This window comes from Diadema antillarum, unplaced genomic scaffold (assembly GCF_040938485.1).
Source record: "Diadema antillarum isolate AM-2024a unplaced genomic scaffold, OU_Dant_1.0 scf00000065, whole genome shotgun sequence".
Lineage (NCBI taxonomy): Eukaryota > Metazoa > Echinodermata > Echinoidea > Diadematoida > Diadematidae > Diadema > Diadema antillarum.
The window spans coordinates 1,850,411-1,861,912 of record NW_027270954.1 but is presented as its reverse complement, the minus strand read 5'-3'; the positions used below and the strand labels follow the sequence as shown (position 1 = coordinate 1,861,912).

Below are 11,502 nucleotides of genomic sequence, written 5' to 3'. Positions count from 1 at the left end.
CCCGGGTCGTATCTGACATAAGCAAACACAGTAGAGATATTATATCAACACACCGTCACTGGAAGGCGACTTGCCGTGCTGTGCAAATGTACGCGATACTTATGTCCAATCTTATTCGAGTACAGTGCTTCTTTTGCCCATTCATTCATCTTTTTATCTACGACCTGTTGGCCTTTACAGATGTAGCTGCTTAGATAAATTCAAAGGCATGCCCCCTCCCCTACCCCCGCCCCCAAAAGAAACTAATATAAAAAACAGAAGTCAAGATTCCTTTCTATCATATAGTTATTGCGACCTTTTTGCACCTCAATAATTTGGTGGACAATGGAGGTACCTTCAATAAATAACGAGATCCAAACACTAAATTGCGCAATCGACCGAACCTAGCCAAGTTTTAAGATTAGCGTGGGAATGACGCAATCAATATTTTTCCTCCTTGACCTTCTGTTAAGCATTTGATGATTATATACTTATATTTTCATTTAATGAATTATCTGCCTACTCGAAAAAAAAAATTCTCAATATATTTCGGGGTAACTTTTCATATGATTATTATCCTCCTTTTAGATGCTTTTCTATGTTTACTAGTTTATTGATATACTTAGTAATTAATGTGCATTTTCAGCATGTTAAAGAGCAGATCAGCCGTAGTACATTTTGCTAGCCGGTCAAATTTTTGGCTGCAATCCTGACGACATATTATTCATATTTGTCAAGATTCCAGGTTCTGCTATGAAATAGGCATACGCCATTGTGTAGCTTCAAATAAAACAGCATCTGCTTTTTTCTTTCTTTTTTTTTTTTTGGTCTTTCAGCAAGGAAAATCTGATAAGGGTTCAGATTTTCAAACAACCCTTTAATATATTAACGAAAGGAACCATTCATTGGTTGTAATTATTTACTTATATTCGTCATTTAGTGCAACTACACAGAATGCTGCAAATTCTTACATTTGAATTTCATCTTTGATCATTTTTTTTTCTCTGATAGAAGCAAGTCTTAGATACACTGTACTATTTAAACATGCTTTTACACACCGATAACAAACGGGTATAATCCACAAGCGCTTACCTAGGTCCAGGAGGCAATAGTGGAAGAGAGACACCCACTCTCGTATTACAGGAACGGTGTTAGGTTTCGGCAAAAACTAAAAATGAACGCCGAACACAGAGTGCCAAGCACATCGAAAATGAGATACGATACAGTGTATTTTTCGTGGGGTCACGTTGCTAATAGTGGCTAATAGTTCCTAATAGTTGCTGAGTGGTACTACTCTCACTCCTATAAAAAAAAAAAAAAACCCGGTCAAATTCTCGTACCTAAGATATTGTCATAATTCTGGTATGACAGGTATGAAATTGAAATGAATTCTATGCAAGACTATTTAAAGTATGGTTGATGGTTGATGAGGGCAATTCCCTCTACAAACTACACATCACGGAGGCTGGAGGCGTTATAGGAAGATTACATTTTTCGACATAGATGCCGAAAACACATGATATTTGTGAGTTCCGGATATAAATTCTATGTTGATTCGAAAGAGAAATATAATGAGTGGTAATTAAGGTTTTAGTCTTTCTTCAATGACTTCTGTGTGGAGCTTGAGCCGACCTCCGGTCCCCGTGAAGAAGAAAAAAGAAAGCTCTCGATAGGATTTAGTACAAATAACGTTTTCAACTGATATCTATTCAAAGAAAGCTCCCAAACATGTTTTTGATAGGTTTCTTCATTGCAAAAGTTCGTACGATATCAAGTAGTAATAAAGAAAAGTACGCTTAAAAAAAATCAAACGTTTGTATAAATGACACAAACTTTAAATAAAAAAAAAATGATTGCAGTATAACTACACAGTAAAACAAGCAAGCAAACAAGCAAACAAACAAACACACACACACCTTCACATTAAATACTCCTAAAATTCATATAAGGCCTTTTATTGAAGTTATATAACGATCATGATTGTACTACATATTTCTCTCTTTTGTTTGAGGGTGATTTGTCACATCTCAGAGCATATTATATGTATAAAAGTGTACTGTGAACGAGTCCAACATGGATGCTTTTTTACCATTCAAACGAAGTGATTTAAAGTCCTACTGTCTCTGTATCTCACTATTCTCTAGCAATAGCTACTCTGGGTCTTTTGATGTTTAAATGATATTAATTTAGTGATGAATATATTTTCTTCAATACTTACATGTTCAGCTGGATATAATAGACTGATTAAAGATAGTGTTGTGTTGTGTAAGTCTATTAAAAATCAACAGAGTTCCACTGAATAATGCAGAGTATCTTATGGTTTGATATATACCAATATTGATTTAGGTTTAAATTCACCTTGCTCTATTTGGATTGGAGAATACGAACGTCAAATTGCAGTTGATAATCTGACTTGTCATGAGACCACATAGTATAATCTAACAATTATTATTTCTATATACCCTATTCCATGTATTTCTCTTTTCAGTTTTCAAATGATTATTGATAGCGCCTATCAATATAGATATTCTCAATTCTCAATATCATCAATATAAATAAATGTAGAGAATAAACATTTTGTTTGTCTTATCGGACTCTGAAGAGTGTCTGACTGTATCATAAAATTCATCACTATTCAGAGTTTCAAACGAAAAATATGCTGCATGAGTAATGGTTTCAGTTTCTCTTCAGTAAAAGGTCCGTTTTCTTCGGTCTTCTTGTATCGTATATTTCCAGGTTCTCATCTGTATCAATCCAGGGTTGAGTTTTTCAAGAATGTTATTTGTCTCTGTCTCTAGTGTCTCTGTCATCATTGCGTTGAATTTCATTGTCATTACCTCGACATTTTTTTGCCTACTTATGGTAGCAGTGCTGTTTACTTTCCCCACTATTATCGAATGGAAGGGTCTTTTAGTCTGTCCAAATCGAACTTCAGTATGGTGTTATTGGGCTTCTTTTCTTTTTTATCTCAGCCTGATTTTGAATTTCAGCATCACCAGATCATGATCACTTCCCCACCTCCAAACCTGGTACCATCCTTGTCTTGGCACTGCGATTCCTGGATCGGAAGCGGTTCTGTATCAAGATGTAATCAGTCTGATGGATTGTCCCATATGGCGCATGCCAAATATGGCGTCGTGATGTCGTATGATAATCAAGAGTGTTAGCCAGCAGAATATTGTTGTATATGTTGCAAACTTCAGTAGACGCAGCCCTCTCTTCTTGGATGTTTCGTTACAGGAGAAGCCACACCAGGTATATATTGAAATCAATATGTGATATTCATACTAGTGAAGAACAGTATGCAATAACACGTGCACTGATTTTTTTTTTTTTCGAAACTGCCAGGCCTCTGGGACAAAAGACAAAATTTTGATTGTTGTTACTGTTTTCATTCGCATTCGACTCCTCTCCCTTATGCTTTACCTATCCATGATTATACTTCTGGAGACATCGTAACATATCCGTAGACACAGCTTAATGTCTGCAAGGACATTTAAATGCTTATGGAAAAATCAAACAAACAAACAAACAAACAGTGTATTTGGTGCCTATAATAGAGAGTGAGAGAGGGAGAGAGATAGACGGAAAAGGCCAGAATTAGCACGTGTACTCTATTATATGCGTATATACAGGTGAGCGGCAAGATTGTTTAAAACACATCTGATCTAGGTTATGTGGATTAGCATCATCCGCAATCCATGAAACGAATACCATAATCACTTTTTAATAAGTGAAAATGTCAGGATAGCCATGCAGCTGGGACATTCTGCACACGTGCTTGATCTCAACTCCATGAGCAAAAACTATTCAAACTCAAACACCAATCCCGTTCCCGCCAATTTCCTAGCGTAGAGCTTATCAAACCGACGATTTTGGTCAACAGTAAAGTAGTGTTTCCAGTTTCCGACAGCCCCTGAAAATGCATAGCAAAAAATATAAAAAACGGTGATTAAGAAAATATATACTAGCTTGAATGTGTATATGCCGGCAAGTATGGATGTACTAGCTATATAATAGACAAAATGAAATAATGTACGTCCTACAGCAGCAGGAACAAACAAACTACCAAACAAAACGCTTTCAACTCACAGAGAGATACACAGAGAAGGCCATTTCAGGAAAAGAACTGTTTTAAAACAATACTTGTTCTGGATTTCATGCTTCCAAATTGCAAATTAAGAAAGCAAATAAAGACGAAATTCACTCCGGAAACGGCTGCAAATTATTTTCATCGTAAACCTACATGGAGGACTCATAGCTCTCATACATAGCAATAAACAATTACCTTTCCTCATGAATGAAGCGCCCTCTTTCTTCGCAGTGTCAGTTTTCGGGAAAAGAGAGTCCGGATTCGACTGAGTATCTATCTTCATCCTGTCAAATCTAGAAGCTTCAACAATACGGTCGATGACGTCATCAGCGAGAGATTTTTCCATAAAGCGAGCTACTTGTTTCACTGCTCCCTTGAGGTCCTGTAGAATAGAATAGGTAGGTACAAGCTGTAAACAATGAGATCATCCATACAACCGTAAGGATTTGAACTCACTATTAGTAATGAAGTAATAGAGTTATGCTCTTGTAATAGGCCTTACATTAAATTGTAAAAGAAAAAAATAATAACAATCATCTGCTTCTTTTCGCTGATACCATACCTAATTACCATGCCCAGTGGTTCTGGGCTCGACCTTTGGAATTCGCATCTCGCCCAGCGAGCACAGACAATAGGCTATCAAGGGTGTCAAACGTTTTGTCTCTCTCGACCCCAGTGTAAAGTACAGTGTTTTGGTACTAGTTATGCAGGGCCCGCTAGGGGTAGAACACATGCTACCCTGGATGAGTGAGACGTTTTCGTTAATATTTCATTTTTACGAACCTCTGAGGTTCTTTGAGAGTGACAGTAAAGACAACAGATACTCGTGGACCCTGATTAGATTTCGTTGTTATCAATGGATAGGAAGCTGAGGTGTAAACAAACTGAGTATTTAAAAGGATGGTATACAGTACTGGCGGAGGCGAAGATTGGGCTTTAGACGTTTTGCGAGATACCAAGAAAGCACTTATCAAATAGTACAGAGCATACCATTCTAAGACAAATTCAAGTTTATTTGATGAAATTCGGTTTCGGAATGGCTGAGACATATAAAAACAACCAATTTTTATCAAATGAAAATTGAATTTCTCTTGGAATTGCATAATATTTTATATTTTAAAGGAGGCTTCTCGCTATCTCACTCAAAAATCTTAGAAACTTGAAGGTAGGTCTCAACCAAAACTACATGTATACGACCCCTGTAGCCTGTCAACAAGTTGTCGCTACCATGCCAAACCAATACAACTCTTACTTGCAACCTAACATGTATAATATGACCCCCCCCCCCAAAAAAAAAGAATCACAATAGGATTTTTGATAACTTCCAAAATGATAAAACAGTCTAAATGCTTCTTCAAGATCTTAAAATACAACATCTACACATTATGTAGAAAACTCCATTCAATTTGGTCATTAAAGTGGTCACAGAAAAAAAAATGTGGATCGTTGCAATGCATGTCATATGGGTCTGATTCTTCCAAGCTAGGCACTTGGATGCTCTTGGAACTGCATATCAACGTGTGAACACAATGGTCAGTACTTGGAGGAAAGAGATTCCTGACATCTTCTACAAAACTCCCCATTTCTTATTGACCACTGAAGCAACGCGCATAGGATTTTCTGTCAGATGTAGATAATATTACATTTATAGTTTCATACCCTTAAATTGTATTTGGCTTGACTCACTATTTCTTTAAGTTGTCGTTGCGGAGGGCCCCGTTGTATTTTTTTTTTGGGGGGGGTGGGGGTCATACTGTATTTTAACTTTCAGTTTGCTTTTTAAAAGAATACAACCTTCAAATTGTTTGATCTCGGATTCTGAAAACAAATCAAATAAAAAAAAATCGGTATAGAGGCGTCATATCAAAGAAATCTAGGGCTATCAAATGCCTAACCGTTGATATTGACACCTCGGAGTAAAATTGTTGGGTTTCAGGGTGCTCGACTTTGGACTTGTTATACTTGGAGGAGCCATTACACACACAATAACACACAATTAGCAGATACTTAACAACAATTAACAAAAACACACATTCAGGTACTGAAGCTGGCAGATAAGATTATGCACGAATGTGCGCAGGATGGTTAATTGCTAACTTTTTATGCGATAACAGTTTATTTTTTCAGTCAAGAACATTATGAAGAAAAGCTGAAAGGATTTGGATCACCAAAAAGTTCCACTCGGGATTCAACGTTTTCTCTGAAATACTGCTTAAAAGTTTGTAAAATAACGATTTTCTTTTGTTTTGGGGTTTGTTTGTTTGTTTGTTTGTTCGTTTGTTTTTTGGTCTTTGATCTATGGAAGAGCGGCTTGAAGTATAAAACATCGAAGCCAGCGGAAAGCTAATAACATCCAATTGTCATGCTACAGAAAATATACATAAATTTGCACAAATTTTGATTCCACTACTTCTCTAACACCTCCGTGATTATACGTGGCCGCTTATCGAACAAGCTACCATAGGTCAATTTGTCCCTCCAAAAGACTGGGCAATGAGGATTGAAATGTACAATACGCAATCATTTTCAAATATTTTGTATCGGGGCGGTCCGTGGTCTTATCCACTTATCCAGCGTCGGTTTGTTTCTTTGTTTGTTGGTTTGCTTGTTTGTATGTATTTGATTTTGGCGCCAAATTAGCAGAGTCAGTCTCTCCGGCAACCGTCAATACATAGTGAAAATTTAATACTAACATTCATCTGAGGGAAAGAAACAAACCTTGCACCTTTTGCATGTCCTCGTACTTCAAGAAGAGCACATTTGGATGATTTCTTCTTCTCCACCAAGGTAGGACATTCTCAAACCAGTTTCCTTGAGGTGCTGTTGAAAATCATCAACGACATTAACTATTTTCCTGGGCTGTCCACTTCCCACGAAATTAATATGTATTGTCAGAGTTCGGTTCCTTGAGAAATGGGAACATTGTAACTATTCCTTGAGGACTTTTTTTGTTGTTGTTGACCTGTGCTCCACCTAGGCTTGTTTGTGTGTTTGTTTCCATGTTTTTGTTGTTTTGTATTCCACGTTTCAACAAGTAAACCATAAACATAACAAAACATGCATGCGTGAGTTTTCAAATACAGCATTTTAGACAATTAAACAGGCTGAATTAATATGGATAACTTCGTGATGGTACACAAAATTCATGAAGTGTACGGGATATTTTCATGAATCGTCTCGTTCATATGCGAATTATTCTCTAAAATCTCTAAATATATATAGTAGCAAATTGAATCAATAATTATTGAGTCAATTATTTATTCATTCATAATTAGGACTAGCATTGATATTGTCCTTTATACCTCGTCCAGCCAAGAATTCTTCGAAGAAGAGGTCCCACGTCTCGTAGAAAGGAAGACCCCTGGCAAATCGGCAGAAATGGTAGTAAGATACGGCAACGTCTTTGGGATTCCGAGCGACATAGATGACCTTTGCCTTGGGTTCATCACCTCTGAGGTCCACTGGCAGAAGCCTAGTAGGGGCATGGGACTTTAGCATTCGCGGGGACGGCATGTCACAGGCAGTGAGAATGATAGGTGTTGCCTCCTCAAACTTTTACACATACAAAAAAAACATGGTAGAAGAAAGAAGAAAATACACTTTGAAAGAAATGCTCCACTGCTCTGCAAAGAAACGATGAAATTTGATAACAGGCCCTTTGGATTGCAGGTGACAGAATGCCATCATCATTGATGACGTCCTATTCATTGTTACATAATTATCAGACTGACCGTTTTTATTTCCGTAGTATTTCATTGGGCACTTTACCACAAGGGTAAAAAGCAGAGAAAAGAAATCTTGATGGATAGCACAATCACAGGTAAAAATGGCAGAGGTATAAACGTCAGAAGTAAAGATGTCAGAGGTAAAAATGTCAGAGGTAAAAATGTCAGAAGTAAAAATGTCAGAGTAAAAATGTCAGTGGTAAAAATGTCAGAGGTCAAAATGTCAGGGGTTAAAATGTCAGAGGTAGAAATGACAAAAAAAATGACAACTTTACCTCTGACATTTTTCCAGTGACATTTTTACCTCGAACATTTTACTTCTGACATTTTTACAACTGTCAATTTTACTCTGATATTTTTACCTCTGACATTTTTACTTCTGACATTTTTACCTCTGACATTTTTACCTCTGACATTTTTACTTCTGACATCTTTACCTTTGACATTTTTACCTCTGACATTTTTCCCTATGACATTTTAACCTCTGAATTTTTTACCTCTGACATTATCACACCGAACCAGCACGATGACGTCATAAAGGTTCGGTTATGTTTGTTTTCGAAAGTGCAGATTTGAATTATATGTAAATCTTTTTGCATGAATCTATGAAAGCTATGAAATCTATGAAAGAGTTAATTTAACATCTACATTTGATTGCGTGATAAATTATAAACCCATATGAATTTCTTACATTGTCAGGAGAGGTAAAGATGTCGAGCATATCCAGAAAAGGAACCAGTTCCATCACATTTCTTCCTCCTTGGTTATCTATATCCCCATCGAATTTGACGAGCAGCATGATTTGTTGCATCCATGTTGTGCCTGGAACAGGAAAATAATGTGTTCAAACATATTCTCTCTCTCTCTCTCTCTAAAACATTAATTCACTCGGACATTAAATAAAGTTTCTTTTCTGATTCTGATCATTATATGAAGAGCTTGTAACCGAAAGACACTAAATCCACTGAAAATGATGGATTCAGCGCCTTTTGGAAGCAAGCTCTTCATATACTGATAGATTGCTGCGTTTGTTACTATTCTGTGTATTTTAAATCTTTAATCATTCTTATACCCACCCTCACACACACACACACACACACACACACACACACATGAGTCAATCATTCATTCATAATTAGGCATCGCTTTGATGTTGTCCTTTTACCTCATCCAGCAATACACTGTTCGAAGAAGTATCGTTTATGTTTATACATAGGCAATTAAGATACTAATGCTATGTTTCTTTTTATTCACCAACGCACTTCTTTTTCGGCCACCAACATATCCGACTAACGATTTAGTGTCGAGTTAGTGTTGAGCCCTGAAATTAGAATATGTACACACACACACACACACACACACACACACACACACACATATACATATACATATTCATATATATATATATATATATATATATATATATATATATATACATATATTCATATATGTATATAAGTTTGTAGTCTGCGTGTTGGTACCAGTTCAGAAAAGATGACGAGGTAGGGTGGTAATGCATTTCAGTCCAACAGTTCTATTTATTCAAATCAAATTTTGGACGCATACACACGCCTTCTTCAGGGTCGACATGAACATATATATATATAATTGTATATAATCTCGCGAAGTTGTCTTGGCCTCTTACGGGATGGATGCTGCATCATAATCATAACCCCAATGGAAGAAAGAGCCTGTGGATGTACCGTTTATAGTGCACTTTCAACGCCTGTAGTGTCAAGCTTGCAATCTTTTTTACAAGTCTTCTTCAGGGCTTTTACAATCAGTATAACGAAAGGAATCCCTACTCTGAACGTCTCGAGGAAGAACAACAGTTCGCTCGTCTCTATTCCGTTTGAGAATTTGTGTGTGTGTGTGAAAGAGAGGGAAAGAAAGAGAGACAGTTTTCAAGCACTGGCAGAAAAAAAAAAAATCTGGAAGTAATAACAGCTTGTCTTCAGACTTACCTGATTTCGGGTAAGTGATGACAAAAATGTCATCGTGACGAACTTCGAACTTTTCCAAAGCCTGTCTACAGTCAATTGGCATGAAATTTGGCATCACCGTGCCCCGATACTCGTAGCATGTAGCCGCTACGCATTCGGGAACCTTGAACGAAAACCCTGTTGTTTCATTCCCAATATATTTCTCTGAACAAGGGAAAAGAAAAGAAGGAAAATATTACTTTACTAACCTAGTATGGGTACTGCAATGAAGTCAAAACATTTTGACATTCATACCAGCCATACACTATGCATTTACACAAACACATACAGGGAAAGCTCGAAATAGCAAGGATGTCGAAATCCATCCATTTTCATTGTTATTCACCGATATTTCAGAAATGCAAGACTGTTCAAGAGTATGACTTAACTATGCCAAAACTGTTTTGGATTAAACTTAAAATTGTATAGATGCACAATTTTAACTTGAATACATGCACAGAATGGTCCATGAGGGCTCTTAACATCCCTCAGCGAAATGCTTGAGATTTTCTTTATTTTAGTCGTCATGCAATATCAAAATGGCAAAATTAGAAGTTGAGTATCAACCTGCATACAAAAGTTCAAAATGAAAAAGAAAAAGAAACCACTTGTCTGCTCTTCACTTACACATTTTGATTAGAGTAGAGATTGCCAATATTTCTTAATAAAACAGATAAAGTTCCTGTATACTCACCCGTACCGCACGAAGACTCCATTTTGTTGCAGCTCAATTAAGTGTACACTCATTGCACGACTTTTCTTCGTGTCTTATAAGCCCCGAGAACTTTTTATTTACTTTGTTAGATTTAATGATACAAACCTGATCCGTCAATTCTGTAATCTCTGTGTCAGCATAAACGAAAAATTCTTGTTTTTGTTTTCCATTAAGGTTTCAGACTTCGGTCTGTATAGTCAACAATTAAATGTATGTCGCACCATGATATGATTGTTGAAGGGAGGAATGCACGAAAAAATAAACACACGCAATAATCTTCAGGTTTTCACATGAAGGTCAATTTCTGATTAGAGATTCATGCGTGAGTTTCGCTCAAGTTAAAATGATAATAAGGTCTTATTTATCCAGGGCAGCCTCTTCAGTGTTGCCACTGCTCTACCGGAGGGCCCTGCCATTATTATCACCCCAGCGTTGCCAGGTATTCATTTATACACCTGGGTCGAGAGGGACATAGTGTGTAAAAACATCTTGTTCAATGACGTACTTAGCACTGGGCGGGAATCGAACTCGGGTCCTCCGATTGGGAGTCAAGAGTATTATCCACTATGCCACAGCTGCACCCACGGAAAGAACCTATACTTTGTCAATCATGAAAGTACGTGGAAAATGAAGTCTTGCGTTTGAACTTTATAAACTATATAAATACGTGTTAGTTGTTTTCTTTTCATAGAAAAAAAAAATCCTCAACAACTTTCGTTTCGGCATGAATAGGGACATTCCAACAGATTTATGGAATAAGTACAGAGCATTGACGCCTATCGACACATGAATATGACTTTGATACTTCAAAATAGCTTTATTTTTCGTGATTGAGAAAACCTTTCCCATCACTTTTTCAGTGACTTTGCATATTATGCCAAAGGTAATTTACAAAGAAGTATAAATAACTTTTGTAACACCATCAGTGAATGTGTCTGAAATGTTCCACCGCAGAAGTAAAGCTTCCTGAATAATGCTTACATCTTGAAAAACTTGGGTGACTACATG

The 11,502-nt window shown here is 36.8% G+C and overlaps 1 protein-coding gene across 1 annotated transcript; it reads right to left on the bottom strand.

Moving 5' to 3' along the window:
- Positions 1 to 3,785: 3,785 nt before the first annotated feature.
- On the bottom strand, positions 3,786 to 10,495 carry LOC139716435 (sulfotransferase 1A1-like). The gene is made up of 7 exons (XM_071627981.1): positions 10,474 to 10,495; positions 9,762 to 9,944; positions 8,489 to 8,619; positions 7,375 to 7,624; positions 6,798 to 6,892; positions 4,268 to 4,454; positions 3,786 to 3,895 (listed from the first exon to the last, which is right to left on the bottom strand). Exons 1-7 carry the CDS (start codon positions 10,493 to 10,495, stop codon positions 3,786 to 3,788), a joined length of 978 nt encoding a protein of 325 aa, XP_071484082.1.
- Positions 10,496 to 11,502: the final 1,007 nt, after the last annotated feature.

What these genes read in the sequence shown, in the direction of transcription:
- LOC139716435 (XM_071627981.1), bottom strand. Translation starts at nt 10,495, where the DNA reads ATGGAGTCTTCGTGCGGTACGG. An exon ending in GGAGTCTTCGTGCGGTACGG is followed by an intron (nt 9,945 to 10,473) that starts GTGAGTATACAG and finishes TCCCTTGTTCAG; the next exon opens with AGAAATATATTGGGAATGAA. An exon ending in AGTACGAGGACATGCAAAAG is followed by an intron (nt 4,455 to 6,797) that starts GTGCAAGGTTTG and finishes TCTATTCTACAG; the next exon opens with GACCTCAAGGGAGCAGTGAA.